This window comes from Heliangelus exortis, chromosome 22 (genome assembly GCF_036169615.1).
Source record: "Heliangelus exortis chromosome 22, bHelExo1.hap1, whole genome shotgun sequence".
NCBI classification, from domain to species: Eukaryota; Metazoa; Chordata; class Aves; order Apodiformes; family Trochilidae; genus Heliangelus; species Heliangelus exortis.
In genome coordinates this window covers 3,749,275-3,771,901 of record NC_092443.1, presented here as the reverse complement: position 1 = coordinate 3,771,901, position 22,627 = coordinate 3,749,275, and the positions used below count along the sequence as shown (strand labels likewise).

At 58.1% G+C, this 22,627-nt stretch overlaps 2 protein-coding genes across 4 annotated transcripts in view; one reads left to right on the top strand and one right to left on the bottom strand.

Annotated features, from left to right (window-relative positions):
* The window catches only part of CDK9 (cyclin dependent kinase 9), a 75,447-nt gene that overhangs the window by 7,431 nt on the left and 45,389 nt on the right, over nt 1-22,627 (bottom strand). The window lies entirely within an intron of this gene.
* On the top strand, nt 50-22,371 carry SH2D3C (SH2 domain containing 3C). Of its 3 annotated transcripts, XM_071766139.1 has the most exons (12): nt 50-151; nt 2,085-2,721; nt 6,748-6,787; nt 15,755-15,883; nt 16,156-16,601; nt 18,190-18,314; nt 18,656-19,224; nt 19,445-19,560; nt 19,701-19,872; nt 20,581-20,692; nt 21,311-21,517; nt 21,659-22,371. In XM_071766139.1, exons 1-12 carry the CDS (start codon nt 112-114, stop codon nt 21,832-21,834), a joined length of 2,769 nt encoding a protein of 922 aa, XP_071622240.1. In that variant the 5' UTR covers nt 50-111; the 3' UTR covers nt 21,835-22,371. The 3 variants fall into 3 exon arrangements, with proteins under 3 accessions (XP_071622240.1, XP_071622243.1, XP_071622241.1); XM_071766142.1 differs by lacking the exons at nt 50-151; nt 2,085-2,721 and adding an exon at nt 3,544-3,688; XM_071766140.1 differs by lacking the exons at nt 50-151; nt 2,085-2,721; nt 6,748-6,787 and adding an exon at nt 9,625-9,824.

Below are 22,627 nucleotides of genomic sequence, written 5' to 3'. Positions count from 1 at the left end.
AACGATGAGTGACTGCAAGGGGGAGGGCAGGAAGGGAGGAGCGGGCAGGGAAGGGCTTCACAGTTACAAACTTGTCCCTCTCGGTCCCCACCGCCTGCGAGCAGCGCAGCCATGGCCGAGGGCCAGAAACGAGGGGGCTTCAAGAAGTTCAGTAAGTGTCTTGTGGCATGGGGCAGGTGGGTGATGGGGTGCTCACCTGGACAGGGAGGATGCATGAGAGTGGGGGGGTGTGCTCACACAATCCCTGGGTCACCAGCACCCAGGGACATTCAGGGCAAGATGGGCTCTGGTCTCATTTGGAGGCTCTGGTGAGGGGCTCTGGGGGTTTCCATTCCCATGGGTGGGCGAGAGCCTGGGTGCTGGGTGTTGGGACCAGTCTACCACAGCCCAGCTCTGTACTGGGTGATGGGGTGCACCCAGGGGGGTGCACAAGGTAGTTTGGGGTCCTCACTCCACAAATCACATCCCCCAGGGTGCATGGCTAGGGGTACAAAATAGGGTGCCGGGTGGCTGGGACCCCCACCCGAGGGTGCTCCTACAGCACAGAGAGGGGGGGTGACATGGAGGAGAAGGGGTGGGAGCCTGGGAGCAGATTCCCACCGGCTGCTCTGGGAGGAAGCGCTTGGTGCCTGCTGAGAGCAAGCTCTGCTCTTTCTCACAGACCTTGGGTTTCTCTCAGAGCCCCAGGGGGCGGCTGCACTGGCCTTAACCCCGCTTCCCAGCGCTGGGCTGCTTTGCTGCTGCTCTCTGCATTCCTGCCGCCATGCCGGTGACACAGGGGGCCAGTCCCTCTGCTCCCCTGGGACCCCTCCACTGGCAAAACTCACAGCCCCATTTCAGCTGGGATTTTCCTTTGCAGTGGGAAGCAGGGAGATGGGGAAAGTCCCCATTATTGCCTTTCCCACCCCGCAGCAGCCCTGGGGCTGTCCAGCAGCGGAGGATGCTCAGATCCCCATGTTTAAACATCCGGGGGGGATGTTTAAACCACAGAAGTTTTGCCTTTAACTGCACCCGGGCCACAAAGTTTCTACCACACCGAAGAACTTTCTGGCTGCTGCAGTCCCTTGCACAGCCTCTTTTTTACCTGCTCTGGCTGCAGGGACACCTTGCAGAGCCCAGGGATGCTGGCAGGAGGTTGGGTCCTTGCACGGCCCCGCCACATTGTGCAGCTTCCTGCTGTGGCGAATTCGCTGTGCCCAGAGGGGAAGAGGCTTTGCAGAGCTCCGCGGCTGCATAAACATTGCGAAAACCCCAGAGGCACCCAAAGCACCAAGGCTCCGGTGAGGAAACCCTCTGCAGAGCTGTGGCCGCTCCACAGCTTCACTTCACTCCACCTGGGGCTGCAGCACAGGCAGAGCTGAGGTGTGAAATGCAAACCCGCCGGCCCGGGTTATCGATACCTCAGCGCAGGCATTTGCAGCCGCTGCTTGCAGGTGGCAGCTGGGACCTGCAGGGAGGCTGCGAGGGGCTGAGCAGTGAGCCGAGGAAGTGGGGAGGTTATCATCTCCACAGCCTGGGCTGCCCAGAGAGCCAAGCCAGGGGTGGTCAGGTCCTGCTGCACCGCGCTGGTGATGGATGTGCACACGTGGGCATGGCACGCGTGGCCGGGATCCCCATCCCCTGGGGACATGTGGCATATCCCCCCCACTCACATCCAGGGCTGCGGGGATGGGTACAGCCGACAGCCGTGCCTCAGGGTTCACCAGGGGAACCAGGTGGAAGGCGGGAGGAAGAGATTTGAAATTATTTCTGTCACCGCCTGCTCACCCAGGCGAGGGTTTCTCTCTCCGCCCCTACAACGGCAGTGGGGAAATGCAGTCACTAGCTTTGTCTGGGTACCAGGGGACATTTCTTTCCCCAAGGGATCAGGACAGACTGCCCAGGATCCCATCAGAGCTGTCCTGAGAAGCATCACATACATCCCAGGCCACAGGGACACCATGCTGACATGGTGTAACAGTGCTGACACCAGGCTGCACCATGGCACGGTGCCTTACACCCACCCCAGCAGCAATCTTGTGAGTCCCTTCCACCACACTGTACTAGCAGTAACACCACACCCATCTCTGCTCTCTCCTTGCCAGAGTTTTTCAAGTTCAAAGGCTTCGGGAGCCTGAGCAGCATCCCCCGTGCCTTCAGCTTCCGTCGAGTATCTGTGGCCCCCAGTTCTCCTGAGAGCCTGGGTCCAGGTCTCCCTCCTTCCCATGGCTTCCTGGAGGAGGCCTTTGATGGCACCCAGGATGATCTCAACACCATGCCCAAGAGCCCTGGTCCCTATGCCCGGTCGTCAGACATGTACAGCCACATGGGCACCATGCCCAGGCTGAACCTGGGCAAGGCAGGAAAGAACCTGGGCAAAGCCAAGAGCTGCCAAGAGAAACCCAGCAACAAAACTCCACGGACATCCCCACTCCACAACCCCAGGTGCCCTGAGATGTCCAGCACCCCTGACCAGGACACAAACTCACCCTCAGCTGCTGGGCAAGCAGAGCAGGAGGATGAAGAGGCTCAGCTGGTGAACACCCAAGGGGCAAGGATGGCCAGAACAGACCAAGATCCTGCAGAGAACGTCTCCTGCCCCAGGCTGGAGGCACCAAGCTCTAGCCTGGCTCCAAACACCATCCAGACCCCAAGCCCCAACACAGCAGCAGGACTGAAGTCCACTGATGGGGATCTGCTGGAAAAGGGGCAAGAGCATCCAGGCAAGAGCTCCCTGGACAGGTATGGTCCCACTGGGTTTGCTCTGTTTTCTAGGACACCCTTTCTGTCCCCCTGGGGCAAGGGGAGGGGACTGGGACACAGTGGGGTCCCTGTGGTGCCCTCCTCTCACCTGCAGTGCCAGCGGGATGCACCTGGCTGGCAGGACAGCACAGCCAGAGGGCTCTGGACCATGGCCAGGTCAGTGACTCCATGGGAGCGAGGTTTCCTGTGGGATTTCTGCTCCCTCCCATATCCGGATGGGGTGGAAACATCTCACAGTCCTGCCCAGCCCCAGTGTCCCTTTGTCCTGCTGGCAGCTCTGTTCCAGCTCCGGGATGCGCTGCGAGGAGCTTAGACCCCATCCCCATTTCCATCTCCAGCCAGTAAACCCCTCTCCAGGCACAACCCTCTGCTCCAGGCAAAAAACCCACCCTCTGGAGAATTTTGGGGCTCAGCCCTCTTGGATGAAATTTGGATTTTTTGAGGGTTTTGACCTCAGAATCAACAAGAAGGAATTTTAACCCCTTGCCCACCATCTGGGCATCCAGGCTTGAGGAGAGGCACCGACTCCAAATTTCTCCCCAAAAGAAGGTCCCCTGACTCTCCACACTCGGGTGGCCCCTGTTCCCACACTTGGGTGGCCCCTTTTTTCACGGGGCTGGGGGCTCCTTGCCCCTACGCTGAGAGTTCGGGAGGTCTGGGTGGTCCCATGAGCGGGGTGAGGAGGAGGAATTCCGTGCCGGTGGCGAGAGCCGGGCTGTGCCGGCCACACATTCCTGCCGACCGCGAAGGGAGGGCCGGAGGAGGGCTGGGACGGGAAGGAGGAGGGTCTGCCACTGCCTTGCTCGTCCCAAAGCCCCAGCGCTCAGTGCAAGGCGGGAGAGCGCCGGGGAGAGCTTCTCCCCATCCCGGAGCTGAGGCGCTCACCGAATCGCTCAGGGCCGATGACAGCGGTGGGCAGGAGGTTTCCTACCCTGGGACAGGGCAGGTAAGGGATCCCAGCCCCCCAACACGGCGGAGGGAATTGGGAGGGAGAAGTTGGGACTGGGCTATGCTTGGGGAGGGCACAAAGCCTCGGCGTGGACACTGCCGAGGCCCCCGGCCCGTGGCGATGGTTGCTCAGGGAAGGAGGGAGAGCATCGGCTGCAGATGCCCAAACCGCAGGCAGGGATAGTGCCAGGGCAGAGCAGCCAGCTCGGGGGGCTCTGACATCCCCCCATGAGCACAGAGCCCCAGCAAGGAGCGGAGGGTCCGTGTGGAGGGATTAGGTCGTAGGCCAGGATGGCCGGGAGCCAAGGAGCAGGGGAATGTGTGTGGCTCAGCTGGGCATCTGGAGCACTGGGGAGTTGGGGCTTGGGTCCCCAAAAAACCCAAATTCTCTTTTGCATCATCCTGGGCTGCCCTGATGGTGGGCTGTTCTCCAGGGAAACTGAGGCACAAGAATAAGCAGAGCAGGACTTGGCACCAGGGGCATTTCTTCCCCTCTGTGCTCTACTCAGAACCCCTGCCACAGCCCCTGGCTCAGGGAGCAGCTGCCCACTGGAGCCATCCCCATATCCAGGCCCTGGGCGGGTGGGAGGAAGCAGGACCAGGATAGTGCCACGCCCCAGCCCTTCCTCCTGCACAGGCACCTCCCTGGGGACGGGGACAGTCTGTTCCCACCAGGTCATGGCAGGGGATGGCTGCCCAGTGCAGGGCGTGCCCATGGAGAGGCTTGGGGCAGGAACAAGCTTGGCCCTGGGGCACAGTTTTGCTTGTCCCCCCTGAAGCATCTTTGGTGAGGACAGAGGGGCTGAGGTGAAGGGAAGCTCTCCCAGGGATGCTCCCTGGATGATCAGGACCTCAGGGGAGGAATTGCACTGCCATGGGAGGAGCACTCAGGCTGTGGAGCTGCTCGGAACGAGGCGGTGGCTGTGACTCCAGCAGGGACACGGTGACTAACGGGAGATGACCCACAGGCAGGTCACAGAGCGGACATGACTTGATTTCCCTCCATGCATGGCCGTGTGTGAGGCACAGGAAATGCTGCTTCCTGCAGGCACAGGCCAGACCCCTCCAGCAGCATTGCCAGCCAAATCCTTGGAGGAGGCAGCTCTGTAGACAGGGAAACTGAGGCACGAGGTGCCCAAATTTGGTTCCCCTGGGGCACAGCCTGCACTGGTGTCTGAAGACAGGCAGAGCCTGGACTCCAAACCAGGGCAGAGCCAACAGGGTCACCCTGGACTGTTCTCAGCAGCCATCCTGGAGCTTGGCACATTCACAAGTCACTGTGATGCCATCCCAAGCCCAAAAGGAGCAGCCATCCTGCCGAAACCCCACTTCCCAGTACCAGCTCAGTAGCACCAAATCTCAGCAGCTCAACCACGGCCGAGCTCCAAAAGCAGCCCAGGAATTTCTCCCAGGCACTCGGCTGCCCCCAAAAATGCCGTTTCCTCCAGGAATGTGCAGAACCAGGGGGGCTGCGGCCCCAGCTGCTGCCCTTCCCCGGCACGGAGGCCTCCCCTGCCCGGGCCCTCGCAGTCTCCCAGCTGCTCCCATGCTCCCGATTTCCTGCCCAGAGGCCCCCGTCCTCCCGTCGGTTTTTCTCACGGCTCTCGCAGCACCAGGCAGCTTTCTGCAGCCGTGTGAAAGGCAAACAGGCTGGAAAGCCAGAGCTGGGCGGGCAGGCAGCCCGCAGCTGCCCGGGGGAGTCTGTGTCTGTCTTCCTTCCCTCTGTATTTTTTTTTTTTTTTCCCCAAAAAAGTGTGGGCTTGATTTCCAGACCCTTTTCCCCTTCTGAGCTGGGCAGCAAGGGATGGTGCTTCAGCAGCACGGGCTTGGAGGAGAGGGGCAGATGCTGACCCCAGCAGGACCTGCTGTAATGCCACAAAGGGTGCCTGGTGGGGCAGCACCTGGCAGGGTTTGCTTCTGACATCCCTTTTCACTTTGGGCGACTGATTTCTGAGCCACCAGGCACCATGCCCAACCTGGAAGGAGCTCACAGAGAAGGAATGTGGCTCCCCAGGGATGACACCCGAGGTTTGTGTGCTGGACCCCGGTGTGAGGCAGGGTCTGGCCATGGCTGTAGGCACTGGGGGAGCTGGGCTGCTCTTGTCAGGAACATCCCGGGTCTGTGACACCCTCAGATTTGATTATTTCTTAGTAGCAGCCCATGATCAGGCTGGCAACCTGAAAAAGCAGCAGGATGTCCATCCTGAAGCTTGGCTCTGGGGATGCAACAGCTACTGGGTTCTGATTAAAAAAGTCTGGATTTTTGTACCTAATTCTGAAAAGCAAGACCACAGAGTAGCCCATCCCAGCTCAGGCTGTTACAGCCTTGCTCCCTTTGAACTTTCTGTTGTTCCCCTTGGATTTATCCATACAGACACATACCCTGACCTACGAAAGCACAAAAAGCAGTAGCAGCATTGCAACATGCTCAGAGAAGAGCCGGGGCCATCCGTGTCCCACATGAAATGATGGCAAAGAAGCTGCTGGATCAGCAGCATCTCAGGGTTGTTGGGCTGGTTGTCAGTAAGGCTAAGAGTGAAGATTCTCACCAGAGAGAATGTGAGTTTTATTGCTGTATGCTGGGAGGGTAAAACTTTCAGTCTCAGTCAGCATGTCACAGTTCACCCCAGCTTCAGTGGGAGTTTGATTTCTGTGGGGTTGCACGAGGCCACAGAGAAAGAGTCACAAATGCTGTTCTGACAGCTGCCTACTGGGGAAACAGCTTTGCCAGGGCACAGGGGCCCCCACCTCAGCATGCACCCAGCATCAGTGTGATCTGCTGGGTCTCACCAACTCAGCTCACACATTCCCAAGCTGATTTGGGGAAAGATCCTCTAAAAAGACCTCATTCTTCCCTGATCGCATTAGGGCTGCTAAGCCCTGTGCTGAGAGTGAGCATGGAGTGGGCAGGAACACTGCTGGGACCCTGGGAACCTCTCCCAAAACCATGGCCAAGCTCTCAGCCCCATGGCAAGGCTGCTTCCCCACATTTGACATGATTGGCATGACTTACTGCCCTTTACTTATGGGTTTTTTTTTTTTTTCCTTTCCTTCCAGCCACCACGATGGCCTGGAGTCCGGCAGTGAATACGTGAAGGTAAGAGACCGTGCTCAGTCACAGCTTGCCCCAGCTGGGTGCCCTTGGTGGAGGAGGGATGGTGGCCCTGGGGCTGGCCCATGGAGTGCTCAGCTCTCCACCTCCCCATCCCACCACATCCTCCAGGCTCTCTCTTGGACTCAGAAAGAAATTCCCTGCCAAAACGGCGAGGCCAGGGGAGGCAGAGGAGACACAAACCCTACGTGTTCCCCCCCCCAGTGCTGCTCCCACAAGAGCTGCCTGCATTTCGTGCTCCTCATCACTTGTGAACGCCTCATACGCAGGGGCAGCCTCCTCCCTCCACCCCCACGTAAAGAAACGAAAGGGTCTGAGCCACTTTCATGGCTGTCACATGAAAGTCGGTGTAAATCTCTCCAAATCTCTTGCTTATCCTCCAGCAAACTATTAACATTCCTGAGGACTCTTCATGTCTGGCCAGAAATTCATTAGCGAGGCGCCTGGCTCCCGAGGAGAGTGGGCCCTTTCTCAGGAGGCTGCTGTCATCATGGGAGCCAAGCAGGGGCAGAGGGATGGTGGCAGAGATGCTGTGTGGTTTGGGGATGTAGCATGGAAAAACCCCCGGGTGGTCACTGCCATTCCGTGGCCTCTGGAGAGTTTGTTTGACAAGGGTGGGACCCTTCCGAGTTTGGTTTTCCCAGTGGGGATGTAGTGGTGCTGGGCTGATCTGGTTGTTAAGATGTGACTTGAGGTGCTCAGCTTGGGTGGTGTATTAAGTGCAGAGTCCTGAACCTGCATCTTTTGGACTTGGAGGTCTCAATGGCAACTGTAGCCAGACATGGAAATGGCACCGAGCAAGAGGGGACAGGGCTGGGACCCACCACTGGAATAGATCCTTGCTTTGTGAAGGAGAGAGTCAGGAGGAAGGAAAGGACGTGCAGCAAAGTTCTCACAAGCAAAGTCTCCCAGGCAAGTCTGTGTCCAGATGTGCACTTGGGAGCTGCCAAACGTCAGCTCTTCAGCTTCAGCCACAACCTATCCAGGTCCAGCTATCCCATCACCAAGCTTGCCATGATTAGGTGCAACCAGGAGCTAGGGAGGGTGGAAAAGCCAGGATCAATAATCACTTGGCAATTAATGTGCTTTAAGAATAGCCTAAGGGTCGGTGTTTCCAAGCTGTGTGGGGGATCTGCACTCCCAGCTCCAGTTGCTATCATCCCAGCCAGCCTAGCTTTAGCCCTCTCAACAGGTTAAGGAGCTGCAGAACAGTGTTACCCTTGGGAAAGCAGCAGCTGATGAAACTGCTGTGTATTCCCTGAGAGCTCAGCTGGAGATTTTCAGCTTCCCCTTGTGGAGGGGCTGCACGGGCACAGCCAGGAGGCATTGCTTTTTGAGGCTCCCATGGCAAGAGCTTCAGAAGGAAACCGTGGAGCCCATCACAGGGGAGAAGCCTCGGCAGGAGGATGATTCACTGTTGCATCCTTTTGGAGCAGTGTCTTCATGCACGCTGCCATCTGCTCTGTCCCTCAGCCCCATGCAAGAGCAGGCAGCAGAGCCCTTGCTCCCTGCCTGTCCTGGTGGGGCTGCACCCACGGGACCTGAGAGCTGCCTTGTGTTCCCTGCCCACAGGCTGTGTGCTGCCCACTTGCCTAACCCTGTCCTGCTCCAAACCCACTGCTCTCCTCCCTCCCCGGCAAAACCAGGGGCAGAGCACGGGCCCAGCAATCGCCTCTGAGCTCTCTTTGTTCTGCATGGAGGAGCTGCTCGGGGGACCTGTATCTCATCAGCCCTGGCTGCTGCCTCCCTGCCTGGGGATGCGAGGGGATTGTTTGAATTAATTAGCTGGGGGGCTGCAGGGTTCTCTGGTTGGTGGCAGCAGGAGTATCTCTCCGAGCTCACGGCGTTCCCTTGGAAATGGGCACATGGGGAGGCAGGGGTGTCTTTGGGACAGGACACGCTTTATGGATGGGAGTATAAAGCCTTCCCCTTACCAAAGCATGGCTGAAACAAGGCCATGGCAGAGCAGAACAGAGCTGGAGGGAGACCTGCAGGTACAAATCTCAGTGCCAGGGGAGCCCCTGCCTGTCCCTGTGCACAGGGCAGGGGGCTGGCTGTGGGTTCAGGCAGGGATTTGTTGATTTTCGATTTTTTTCAAGAGTCAGAGCTGGAGCAATGTTTCGAGTCATCAGCACTGCTTTGTGCATCCCATACGTGAAACTGTGGCCTTAATTAAACCGAAGCAGAGCCTTAATTAAACACAACTCGAGACAGCTTACGTGGGAAGCAGACAGCCGGTTCCCCACTGCACGAGGCAGGCACCAGTGTCTCCCCCCAGAAAGGTGTCACTGGGGTGGGGGTGAAGGAGGATGGGGTGGGGGAGAGGGGACGAGGTTGTCTTTGTCCCATGTGTGTGACTGGGGAGGGCAGGTGGATTTGGGTTTGGGAGATAAGGTGTGCTGGGTCCCCTCAGGGGTGCCAGATCCCCTCAGGGGAACCAGTTTCTCTCAGGCCACAGGCAGCTGGGGATGCTGGTTCCCCTCGGGGGTGCCGGTTCCTTTCTGAAGAGCTGGGTCCCCTCAGAGAGGAAAAGGCAGCTGGGGTGTGGGTCCCTCACAGGAATGCCAGGTCTCCTCAAGGGTGCTGAGTCCCCTCAGGGTGCAGGCAGCCGGGGTGCCGGTTTCCCTGAGAGGACCCAGTTCCCCTCAGCCGTGCCGGTTCCCCTAATTGGTGCCTGATCCCCTCATGGCTCAGGCAGCCGGGGTGCCGGTTCCCCTCAGCGGTACCGGTTCCCTTCACGACGCGGGGGTGCCGGTTCCCCCAGGGTTGGCGGTGCCGGGGCGGGCCGGGGCGGAGCTGCAGCCTTGGTACCGCCTCTCGCTGCCGACAAGGGATGAGGTAATCGGGGAAGCGGCTGAAATTGAAGCCCGGCGGCAGCGGCGGAGGTGGCAGCGGCGGTGGCAGCCCGGGCCGGGGCAGCCCCGTCGGGGCTCGCCGCGCCATGACGGAGCGGTGCAGCCTGTGGAGCGCCCTGTCAGCGGCCGCATGCTGCTTCTACCGCGGCTCCTTCATGCAGGTCCAGGTGAGCGGGGAACGGCGGGGGACGCGGGGACGGCGCAGGGACCCCCGGGCAGCGGGAATACAGCGGGAAGGGGAGCGCTGGGGGCACCCACCGACCCCCGCGCTGCAGAGAAGGGGAGCGGGCGCCCCGGGGAGCTCCTCTGCCCTTAGCGCTGCTCCGGCTCAGCACGGAGCTGGCAGGGCTGGTGCGGGCAGCGCTCCTGTCTGGGTCCCTCAAGGAGAAAGCGAGTGCGAGATGAGCCAACCGCCGGGTCGTGGGGCAGAGCTCTGCCCCCTCCGCAGCCAGGGTGACAGAGCCAAAAGCGGCAGATCCGCCCGGACCAGCACTTTTGACAGGCAGGACAAGGCTCTGAAAGCAGCGCTCGTCTGCAGCCGACCTTATGAAGGGGAACATTTAGCATCCCTCCCAAAAATGGCATGTGATCAGAGCATCACTGAGCACAGAGGGGAGACCAAGCCCAGATGAACATAGAGCTTCTTGGCCTGGGTTTCCACGTAAGTGCTGCACTGCATGGGTCTGACTGGTGGGAGAACACTGGGATCCATCTGTCACCTGTCCTGCAGTCCTTCCAGCACCACCACCACTGTCTGGGCATAAGTCTAGGTGTCCTATTTTTGGACCCTGGCATTTGCAGAGCAGGGCACAGCACTCTGAATTGGGTCCCTCATTTACAGAGTTCGAGAGCAAAGGTGTTCAGGATTGCAGGAGCCAGGCAGGCTCGGGTGGGAAGCAAGAGCTGTACCATACTGCAAGTTAGAGGGGAGCCAGCAGCCAAGAGAGCTGGCAGGCTTATTCAGTACTCCTGCTGAGTGAGGTAGGTGCCGAGCTTTGGAGATTATGCTGGGTAAGACGGAGCCCACAGGCAGCATTTAAAGTCTTGTCATGATTGTAGCTGATCTCAGTGCAAAGCCAGGGATTTTGTTTGCTTGTGGGAGCGAGGAAAAGAAAAGCACCTTCTCCTGGTTGTTCCAATGTCACTGAGCAGCACAGGGGGACATACCCTAGCACAGCAGCCCTTCGGGGTGACACAGCAGGTGATGGGGTGCTGTCAGCAAGCTGCTGCCAGAACAAGGGAAAGACAAGTGAGCATCTGGCTCTCATGCAAGGATGTGAGAGGGGATGGAGGGCGCACCATCCCCACCCCAGAAAGAGTCAAAAGTGAAACACTGAGTGCTCACCTGGCTCTGCCAGGTCTTTCACCATCTATTTGTGTCCAAGTGTGCCCAGCAAACACACACTGAAGTCCCCATGAATGACTGGAGCGCTTCCAGCTGACAGCCGCATCCCTGCTCACTGCCAATGGCAGTGCACCCAGCCTGGGAAGCACTGACATCATTTCTGGCCAATAGCAGCTCTGAAAAGGGATGCAGCAGCAGCCGCTGCTGCCGTCTTGGAGTGAGATAAGTAATATATAGATGGATGAAAATGTGTGTATACACACACCCCATCACTTCACTGGAGACCTGCTTCCCCCCGGGCAGTAATAGAAGCGAACTCCACCACTCCACTGCACAACCTGGAGCACTTGTCCCACCAGATGTTCTCTGCCATCAACCCCAGCTGCACCCCACCCCTGCCAGACAGACATAATTGCTCCAGAGCTGTCACAAAGAAGCACAGACAAGGGGAGAGGAGACCCTGTGGGTTGTCAGGATTAGTGCTATGAAAGGCTTTGAATCCCATGACAAAGATCTTGAGTCAAGGTCTGCCTTCAGTGGGGGCCTGCAGCCACCTATGGAGTGCACAGATAGATTGGTGCCTTCTCAGAAGCTGTTTAGACACTCAGAGTCATTGCAACAGAGGAACAAATTATTTCTTTTCCATATGGATAAAGATCAGTAGGATGGACTGGCTTACACCAGAGCACACAAACTAAAAGCAAAGTCACAACAGCCTGAGGGTTGCTTGTGGTGAGATGTTCTTTTGGTCATGAGGATTGGACTAACCATTTTCAGGTAGCAACTACCAGGATGGTGAGCACAGCAGTCCTACACGAGGCAGGCATGCAGACTGGTTCTTGAGTTTGCTGTGATACCAACTGCCTCCCAGCAAAGGTGTTTGCTCTTAAACACCTCACTGAGGTAGCCCATTGCCAGGTATGGAGGAAACAGAGAAGACCCCTCACATGATTCTGGGGTTTTCCCGATACACCTGATCCCAATGGCTTGTTGCCATTTCTGCCCAGTTCTGCTTCCTGTGTTCCACAGCTGCTCTGGCAGCCAGTGCAGGGGTGGAAAACTCCAGAAGGGGATGGGATTTCCCTACTGAGGGTCCCAGCACAGCACAAGCAACACAAGAGCAGCAGGGAGAGCAGATGTGTTTGGTGCCCGAGGCTTAGTCAGATGTTATCAGCAGAGGAGCGGGGTGGGGTATGAGTACACCTTGCTCTCCAAGCTGACTTCATCCTCAGCTGTGACTCCTCCAGATTTGGGAGGGGAGAGCAGGAAAGCAGACTGCAAATCACTCCTGTTTCATAAGATTACCTTTGCAAGGAGAGAAAGCCAAATGCCAGCCGTTAAAGTTCTCCTTACAGTGTGACAGCCCCTTCTTCACATGTATCACAGCCACCAGCAGCCTCCAGCCTTTCCGCTGCTCCTTCCAGTCCTTCTCCCTTGTCTGGGACTGGAGGAACATCATCCCCAAAGAAAACAGCAGGGAGAGTCAGGAAAGTGAGCAGGGATGGAGAGCTCCAGGAACTGCCTCCTCGGGAAGGCTGCACAGCAGCACCAGAGGATTCCCCAGCCTCAGGACTGTGAAATGGTCCATCAGGGAATTGAACCTGATGGAGAAGCTCTCCTTTACCCAGCCAAGCCAGCTTGGCTACTGGTTGGGATTCCTCAAGCAGAGCTTGGCATCATCTCTGGCAGCTCCTGAGCTGGTTTGTCTGGTATAGCTGGTTCAGAGAATCACTCTAATCCCCGTCTCTTCTCACTCTGCTAGAAGAGGCCTCAGGGCTCTCCATGCAGGAGGCCAGTACCATGCACTTGAGCTAAGTGAGCTAAATTGAGGCTTTTTTTCCCCATCCCACTAGAATGCAAGATCTCACATCAGGCCGTGCATCTTCTGATGTCCTCCTGGTACAGCTGAGGGTGCTGAGCAGTCCCTTTCCAATGCAGTGCTCCTGACTTGCAGGCTCCTGACAGCACTTGACTGCCCAACACTACCTCCCCAAGCCGTGCCGTGTCTGTGCCTTGGCACCCAGCCAGCTGGCAGCCCACAAACCTTCCTCCTCCAGCTGAGACACACGGGAGGAAAGGCGATGGCTCCTGTCCCTCCACAGCACATGGGTCTGTTGCACGAAGGGCTTGTGGTGAGCCCAGCTCCCCCAGGGAGAGAGGAGCAGCCAGGTGATTCTGGCAGCAGTAAATGTGTGTTGGATGAGGGAGAAGGATTTGCAACAAAGGGGCAGTCCCAGAGTTGCATCACACCAAGGAAAAGGGCTCCCCATGATTGATGATGGTAGCCACAGTCACTCCAAGTGGTGGCTTTTTGATGGCCACGCCAAGGAGCCAAAGAACCAAAGGGACTGTGCCCTTCATGTGGCTGGGGAAGGTGGCTCATGGCACTCTGTGGTCACAACCGGGATCCCTCTCCCATCTGCAAGATGCAAAACCTCCCTCTCCTCTCCTAAAGCTCCTGTTCTCTCCTGCTAGCTTAGCACCTGGCTCCTGGCACGGATTCTAGCCGGCTGGTGCCCAAATCCAGGCTTGGAGACTGTGGGGCACTGCTCAGCTGGGTTTGTGTTTGTTATCCTATGCATTTGCATGGGGAGGATTTGGGGGAAAACCCAGACGTACACCACGAGGGCGCTAATCCCCCCGAGCAGCGCCGGCTCCAAACCGCTCCCGGCTCAGCTCCCACGCAGACAGCAGAGGCTCCCGGGGGTCCCTCCCCGCCCCGGAGATTGGGGTGAGCCCTGCCGCAGGGAGGGTGCCACAGCCAAGGGGGGTGCCCCGACCACCGGGGTCTGCTCAGTGACAGTGGATGCATTGCCATGGAAACGGCATCTGCTCGACCTTGGCCCCCCGGGAGGCAGCCGGACCTCGGCAGCATCCGCCTGCTCTCATTTATTTTTAATAGGGTTCAGCAGTGCCGGGGGGCTTTGTCTCCACGAGGGCCCCAGAGCAGCAGTGAGTGCTCAGCTCCCCACAGCCCTCACTCAGGAGGGCTCAGCCCATGCAGCTCCTCACTCAGGTCCCCACAGCTCCAGCAGGCAGGACAAACGCAGGCAGATGAGCAAGTGTGGGGTCAGCCTGTGCTGCTTTCCCAGGCTGCTTCCTTTGTCCCCACACCTTCTGACTGGAGAGGAGTTGGGAAGGGAAGAACAGGGGCAGGTCCAGGCTGGTTAAGGCAAGCCCTGGAGAGCAGGGTCCATCACACAGGCCTTCTGCTGCCTCCTTCCCCCTCCCCGGCTGCAGCAGGAGCCCCAGGGCAGCATCACTGCCTGGTTTGGCTGATGACTGCAGCTACCATAGGGGATGGAGCATCATCTTTCAGGGCAGAGGGGCACCTGGGGTCAGACTCCTGCTAAGGAACTCATTGGGGTCTCAGGAACACCCCCAAAGTGGTGGGTACAAGGCAGGAGAGCAGCTCAATGCTCTACATTTCCCTTTGCTCACAAACTGCTTGAGGTGTGGAGGGAATCTGTGTGGGACACAGGATGAGGTTCTGGGCAAAGAGGTTGTCTGAGAGGCAGGTCCCTGGTGTGTTGGCTGCACCCCCAGTGCTCTGGGGAATCAGCTGCTGCACAAGGCCAGCCATGAGTGCCAGCCTGCTCCCCAGCAGTGCTAGAGTGGTGCCAGCAGGGTTTCAAGCCCATGCCTGTCCACCAGCAGCATCCTGCCTTAACAAACACCAAGGAGATGGGCCAGCACAGGCTGCCTCCTCACACTGGCACTGCCACCAGAGGTTGAGTCAGGCCACTGAGCCACCCTTGCTTATGGGACTGGTGGAACAGGACACCCCGATGGCCTCATCCAAGCTCCCTGGTCTGTGGCACTCATGTCCCCATTGGAGGGCAGCACGTGGCTGGGATGTGGAGGGAGTCAAGTGCTTGTGTTGGCACCATGGCAGGACTCATGTCAAAGCCACCACACTGACCCCAGTCACGCAGAGACAGTTTGGGCAGGAACCCCAAACCTGTGCTCACCTCCCCAAACAAGCAGCAGCCCCACTGTACCAGCAGCTCAGCATCCTCAGATGCCCTCTGGGAATGCTGGCCAAGCAGCAGGGAGTGTGGCTGGCTCCAGCCAAGGGAGAGATGACAGGAGACATGACGCCACCTCTTATCTCTCCAGGAGGGGGAAAGGAGGAGGCAAATTGCATCCTCCAGGCTCAGGTGCACCAGTACTGGTAAAAGCTAATTTCAATGCAGAAGGTTCCCTTTACATTTGTCATTACTATTCATCCCACTGTCAGGCTAAACACAGCGAGTTAACCCTTTGTAGGGACTGTGATGGATGTTTCAAGAAGGAGGAAGAATGTGGCTTTCCTCCTGGAAGAGTGCTGAAGAGTCCTGAAATGGTGGTTGAGCCCTAGAGATGTTTGAGAGGGAGGTGGGACAGGTTTTCTCCTCCTCAGCCACACTCAGGTCTGAGCTGGGAGAGAGAGGCAGCACATGGAGACAGGGTAGTCAGGCATGCTGGGGACATGCCACCACAAGACCCTCTGAGTGCTCCTGGTGGCAGCACCTGACCTGGTGGCATCTTACCCCACCTGCATCTTCTGCCACAAGCAGCAATCCTCACACACAGCTCAAGTGTCCTGTCCCTTGGGGCCAAGTCTGCCCCTGGTGCGTGGCAACACCAGTGTCCATGCCACGGAGGGTCCCACAGTCCTCATGTGGGAAGCCTGCCAGCCTCATCCCAGTATCAGCCCTTCTCTTCCCAGGCTCTGCTGAACTGACTAACACTCTCTCCTCCTTTGTACAGTTCTCCAAGGAGAAATACATCCTTGACTCATCACCAGAAAAGCTTCATAAGGAGCTGGAAGAGGAGCTGAAGCTGAGCAGCACTGACCTGCGCAGCCACGCTTGGTACCATGGCCGCATCCCCCGGGAGGTGAGGAGGGGAAGGTGGGTGGCTCTGGGTACTCTTTTCTTGGATAGCTTGGGGAGAGCACCCCAAGGCCAGACAGAAACACCAGCCTGGGAAGCCTCTGGGGCAAGGGCTTTGTTATCTCCGAGCTGCCTGGTTTTCCTCAGGGTAAACCTGTGGCTCAGAGCCAGGGGAACACGCCAGTGCCCCAGATAACACCGCAATGGAGTCTCCACCTATGCCCCCCCATCCATCCAGCCTGGCTGTGCCTGAGCCACCTCCCTGTCCCCTGCCAGGTGTCAGAGAGCCTGGTGCAGAGGAACGGTGACTTCCTCATCCGTGACTCGCTCACCAGCCTGGGTGACTACGTGCTGACGTGCCGCTGGCGCAACGAGCCCCTCCACTTCAAGATCAACAAGGTGACGGTCAAATCCAGCGAGGGCCATACCCGCATCCAATACCTCTTTGAGCAGGAGAGCTTTGACAACGTGCCCGCCCTCGTCCGCTTCTACGTGGGCAACCGCAAAGCCATCTCCGAGCAGAGCGGAGCCATCATCTACTGCCCCATCAACCGCACCTTCCCCCTGCGCTACCTGGAGGCCAGCTACGGGCTGGCTAATGGCAAGCATGGGGGGCCCCACAGCCCCACCAACCAGAAAGGGCACATCAAGAGGAGGAGCATCACCATGACAGATGGTCTGACAGCAGACAAGATCACCAGGGCCGAGGGCTGCCCGACCAGGTGAGTGCATGGTCTCGTCATCACTGCATCCCTGGGTGCAGGGCAGGGGGGTTGGGTTTGGGGTGGAAACTGTCCCTGCTCAGATGAAGAAAGAGAACAGGAAAGGTCTGTGGGGAGGAACTGGTACCCAGCTGGAACTGAGGTGTTTCCCCCAGGCCAGCTGCCAGCCGTGCTGAGCTACCACAGCAGACATCCAACAAGTAGGTATGACTAGAACATTGCGGGCCAGAAGCCAGAGAGTGTTTTACCATCAATCCAGTCCAGTTTTACCAGCCTGTCAGGGCCTGTCAGAGCCAGGGAACCAAGGTTTCCCAAGCAGATGCAAGCAGAGAGCCAATCCCAACCACCAAGAGGGCATTTGTTGATTTGTTTTTGAAGGGTCCCTTTAGTTTTAGAACCCTTTCTGTTCAGCTGAAGCATTTGCAAAGAGTTACCATGCAGAGCTGAAAGCCTGATGGGCAGGCTGGCTTGCTCACATTAACCTTGGAGCAGTTGGGTGGATTTCCTTTGCATAGCTTGTTTTTGGCAGTCCTGGGCTGCCCAGAGCCTGACAGGGAAGGCAGAGCCACACACACAGCAGCTAAGTGGGGAGACCCTGCCTTCCCAATGGGACACAGCCTGTCCTTGAACAGAGCCACTTTCTCACCACCCCAACCTTCTCAGCCCAAGGACAGGGTGACAACATAGCAACAGAAAACAGGCAACCAACTGCAATGGCAGGGAAAAGGAAAACACTTGGACTTCCAGGAGAACACATGTGTTTCCACAGGAGGAGCCCAGATCCATTGGTCTTTCCTCATCACTCACATTTTCCTCAAACCCCTTATCAGTGACACAGCTCTCCCATCCTCCTCCCACCATAGAGGCACAGTGCTTAAGACCAAACACATCACAGCAGCCCAGTAACTGGGTGAATCACTTTCCATGCCTCCTTGCAGCCCCCCTGCGTTCATCCCCCCCCAGACACAGCACTCTTGAAATACTATTGACACACAGGGTTTGCCTCAGGCAACAACTGCTGCCCCAGGACCTCCTTGCTTGTTATGAGCAAGCACAAATGCTGCACCTCAGCAACCCAAGCACCTGCTGGGCTCCCAGTCCAGCTTCCAGCCACTTTCCACCCCTCCTAAGCTTGGGGTCAGGGCAACAGCTCCCTCAACCCTTCTGACCACAGCTCTCAGACAGAAACAGAGTAACATACCCAGCTTCAGATACCACCTTGCAGCACAACCCTATAAAACAACCCCCCACAACTTCTTTGACAGAGCCACTTCCCCACAGCACCCTGGAGGGGAAGGTGAGCCAAGCCATCCCACCCCAACAGTACCTTAGCATCAGAGAATCCCTCCTCACTGCTCCACAGGACCCAGAAGCAGAGCTGTCTCTGCTTTATATAGGTACTGACCCCTCCTGCTCCCACCTGCTGCAAGTACTGCCCACTCATTGCTCCAGCTGAGATCATTATGGGTTCAGCTCATCAAGAGTAGCTGTGGGAGGAGGTGATGGGGCAGCAAACCCTCATGCCAGACCCGCTGCCTGTGCCAGACTGTTTGCAGGAACTAACGTCCCCCATCTGCCCCCTTCCCAGCGTGTCCCTGCCCCACCACAGGGACATCATTCGCAACTGTGCCGTCAGCGTGGATCAGATCCAGGACCTTCACTCCCCGATGTCCCCCATCTCTGAGAACCCAACGTCACCTGCCTACAGCACAGGTAGGCATCACCCTCCATCCCACTGGGGACAGTGAGGGTGTGGGTCAGGCTGGGCTTGGCACTGGTGTGATGTAGAGGCCTGGGAAGGAGGATGGAGCTGGCTGTAACAGAAACCCCTGTATCACTTCTTGCTTGCAACCCTGTCTGGCTCTTTGCATGGACAAGAAAATTGTCCTGAAGGAGGGCTTGAGCTGAGGAGGGGACCTCAGACAGTCCCATGCAGCTCTCCTGGCTGACTCCATTTGGGCAGCAGGGCTTTCCCCAAGCTCTCTGCTGCATCCCTGTTCCCTGTGCACGTGCCCCTCTCCATGCTGGTAACAGCATCTCCTTGCTCCCTGCAGTGACACGGCTAAAGCCACATGCCTGCCAAGTGTCTGGGATTGCCCCGGCCTCTCCAGTCATCAGAAGGTCCAGCGAGCCCCAGCTCAACAACAGCAAACCTCTGCCAGACCCTTCTCACAGCACCCACTCGACTCCCTGCCATGGTTATGCTCGTGCCTCCCCCTCTCCCTCTGTGAACAGCTACAGTGACCCCGACTCGGGGCATTACTGCCAGCTCCACCCCACCTCACCTGCCAGCAGAGACCGGCCAGCTCATGACACCAAACAGCTGCCCACAAAGAGCTACGTGGAGAGGCTAAAGGTGGAGGAAGGACAGAGAGTGACTGTGGAGAACGGCTCCGGGGAAGCAGAGGCAGGGCAAAGGCTGAAAGGAGAGCTGGACTTCATGGGTTTTGTGCCCCCCACCATGGAGACAACCTCCTCCTTCAACCCTGCAGCCTTCCAGTCCCTGCTTATCCCCCTGGAGAACAAACCCCTAGAGATGGCTGTGCTCAAGAAGGTGAAAGAGCTGCTGGCAGAGGTGGATGTGAAGACTCTGGCCAAACACATCACCAAAGTGGACTGCCTGGTATGGCCGGGCCCAGGTGGGAGGGATGGGCACTGCTGCCCTCTGATTGCTCTGGGTTGGCAGGGGATCAGAGCACCCCAAGCATTGGAACATCCCTGCTGGGCTCTGCCATGCTCTTATCAGCCAGGGCAGGGGAAGGGTGGGGCAAGAGGCTGCCCGAGGACACTCCAGCCTCTCCTCAATTAACAAAGGTCTAATCAGCTCTCACCTTCCTTGCCAGGTTGCCCGGATATTGGGTGTGACAGTGGAGATGCAGCGGCTGATGGGGGTGAGCTCTGGTGTGGAGCTGCTCACCCTGCCCCACGGCCACCAGCTCCGCCTCGACCTGCTGGAACGGTACGGGCCCAGCTCCCCTGGGGTGTCCCCAGCTCGGGGGGATCCATTGCACCTCCTGGGGTGAAGGAGCCCCAGTAGAGCCCTGGGAGCATCCCCAGCAGCCCTATGCTGACAGCACTCTGCCTCTCTCCCCATGGCAGGTTTCACACCATGTCCATCATGATCGCTGTGGACATCCTGGGCTGCACAGGCAGCACAGAGGAGCGGGCAGCCCTGCTCCACAAAACCATCCAGCTGGCTGCTGAGCTGAAGAGCACCATGGGGAACATGTTCAGTTTTGCGGCTGTGATGAACGCCCTGGAAATGACACAGGTACGGGGACCTCCTGGCTTGGGCTCAGCCCCTCCTGCCCAGAACACCTCCCTTTCCCTGTGTCCTGCAGGCTCCGACACCCGCCGGGGTGGGAGAAGTGGGGAGGTGCCCAGGGTAGGAGGAGTGGGGCCACATCCCCTGGGGTGTAAGCAGGGAAGGGAAGAGCCATCCCCTCCACGGAGCAGACAGCCCAGTCCCGCTGGGATCTGATTGTTTTTTTGGTGGTTGGGCTTTTTGTTTTGTGCTGGGCTGTGTTCCTGGGAGGAAATGAATCTGCCCTCCGGTACAATACAAATCAGTCTCAAGGCTGTGGCAGCAGCGTCTCCGGGCCACACTGCTCCCTTTGGAAGATGAAAGGAGATTAAAATTCAATTTTAAATCAAGCCCAGCTGGGAAGCCTTGCTTCCTGCCTGCACAAAGGAGGACAAACGGCTGCCCCTTCCCTGTGTCTCATCTTCAAGGCCACTGCAGTGTGGGGAAGCTGCTGTCCCAGGGCACAGGGAGGGGGTAGAAACGCCAAACCCATCCTCAGTGCCAGGGATGTGTTGTCTGTGGCCACGAGCACTGGTAGAGGAGGCAGCAGACACTGCTGTGTGCAAGGCTGTGGCTGTGGCTCTGGGGAGCTCTATGCTCCCCCTGGGAGCACCCTGTGAGCCCAGAGCTCAGTGTCCAGGGGCTGCAGTCTCCATCTGCCCCATCTCCTTTCAGATTGCTCGGCTGGAGCAGACCTGGACGGTGCTGAGGCAGCGGCACACCGAGGGTGCCATCCTCTATGAGAAGAAGCTGAAGCCCTTCCTGAAGAGCCTGAACGAAGGGAAAGGTAATGGGAGCCTTTGTCTTGCCTGCCTGCTCCTTCCTGCTTCATCCAGGCATGGCCTTGCTGGAGGGGGATATGTCTGGGAGCTCTGACCCTCTCCCAGCCAGTACCAGACACTTCCCCTCTGGCTGCTGAACCACCCCAGCACCCGGCAGAGCCCGTTTGGCCTCAGCTGCCCCTTCCTTCCCAAGGAAGCATTTCATAACTAAATAAAACCAGCAGCTGGGCACAAACACAGCACGGCTGAGCCAAGCCCTCGCACCCGCATGGCTGTGTGTGCCAAGCCAAGGAGACAGAGCAGCCAGTCGGGGAGATGAAAAGCCACATCTCTCCAACACCCAGTGCTCGGGGCTCTGCAAACCTGCTCCCAGTCACAACCCTGGGAAATGCGGACACATCCCAAGCAGGGCCAGCAGAATTCCCCTCCCAGCATGACCAGAAAGCCCATCTGGGAGGAGCTGGTATTGAGCCAGGAGATGGCCCCAGGCAGAGTGATGGCAGAGCCACAACCACTGCTGTGCTACAGCTGAGCCTTAAAGCCTCTGCAGGAGCTCGGTGGCAGATGGGGAGGGGGAGGCAGGGGGCTGCATGGGGGGGTCCTCAAAGTGCCTCTCTCTGCAGAAGGGCCGCCGCTGACCAACACCACCTTCCCCCACATCATGCCTCTTGTGACCCTCCTGGAGCGGGATGAGGCTCTGACAGACAGCCCTGAGCCCTGGGAGAGCAGTGACAATGGTGTGGAGGTGGTCATGGCCCACCTGGAGGCAGCACGGATGGTTGCCCACCATGGGGGGCTCTACCACACCAACGCTGAGGTGAAGCTGCAGGGTAAGCACTGGGGACAGCAGAGCCCCTTTCCCTCTGCCACTTTCCCAGTGTGCAGCTCCAGCCCAACACCAGACAGAGCCATTCCACGAGCTCCCCATCCCATCCTCAAGACTTTGACCTTTTCTCTCTCTCTCTCTGCAGGTTTCCAGGGCAGAGCAGAGCTGCTGGAGATCTTCAGCACTGAGTTCCAGCTGCGGCTGCTCTGGGGAAGCCGTGGGGCTGAGAGCAGCCAGGCTGAGCGCTATGAGAAGTTTGACAAGGTCCTCACTGCCCTCTCCCACAAGCTGGAGCCAGCAGTGCGCTTCAGTGAGCTGTAACCCTCCCCCCCCAAGCACTGGGAGACCCCCCAGCTCCCAGCCTGTCCCCCCCAGCAGCTGTGGGGCAAGGGATGGGGCCAGGCATTCAGCACCAGGAGGAAGAGAGAGAGCACAGAAAAGTGCTAAGGAACAAATCAGAAATTTTGAAAGAAAGAAGAGGAAAAGCAGCCACCTCCCATCTGCTGTTCACCTCCTCAGGACACGGCAGGCCATGGGAGTGTGCACCACTGCTGTGAGGGATGGGGACACATCTGGACAGGCCAGCACCAGTGTCCACTATCCAAGCCCTGCCATGGTCCACGACTACGTGGCATGCCCCTCACCTTGTCCTTTAGTTTCCCACCTCTGTCTGGCCCGCAGCTTCTGGATCTCACTTGTAAATACATTTTCACAATCACTTCTTGATGTACAGACTTGTGAAGGACAGCTCTTGTTGTAAATAATTAGGCTCATTCATTTCGTCTTGTAAATATGTGTACATATCTCATGGGTTTGGTTCTTACATACAATAAACTTTTATGCTGTTCCCCAAGGGGATCCCTTCTCCTATGGGTGTCATTTAAATGAAGCTCCAGTCCCCCCAAGAGACCAGAGCCTCTTGCTGGTGGGGGCGATCACCATGCTGAACCCACCCTTGGCTGATGGACCCTCCAGAGAGTGCCCAGGACCCTTCTGTTGCACCAGCCCTGCCCATGGACCTCCAGCAGGTCTGGAGTCCCCGGAGCCTCTCCATGCACCAGCCCAGCCCTCTGGAGGTTGCGGGGTCCCCAGAGCCGGTCTGTGCCCCAGCCAC

What these genes read in the sequence shown, in the direction of transcription:
- SH2D3C (XM_071766139.1), top strand. Translation starts at nt 112, where the DNA reads ATGGCCGAGGGCCAGAAACGAGGGGGCTTCAAGAAGTTCA. An exon ending in GGCAAGAGCTCCCTGGACAG is followed by an intron (nt 2,722 to 6,747) that starts GTATGGTCCCAC and finishes CTTTCCTTCCAG; the next exon opens with CCACCACGATGGCCTGGAGT. An exon ending in GTCACCTGCCTACAGCACAG is followed by an intron (nt 18,315 to 18,655) that starts GTAGGCATCACC and finishes TGCTCCCTGCAG; the next exon opens with TGACACGGCTAAAGCCACAT.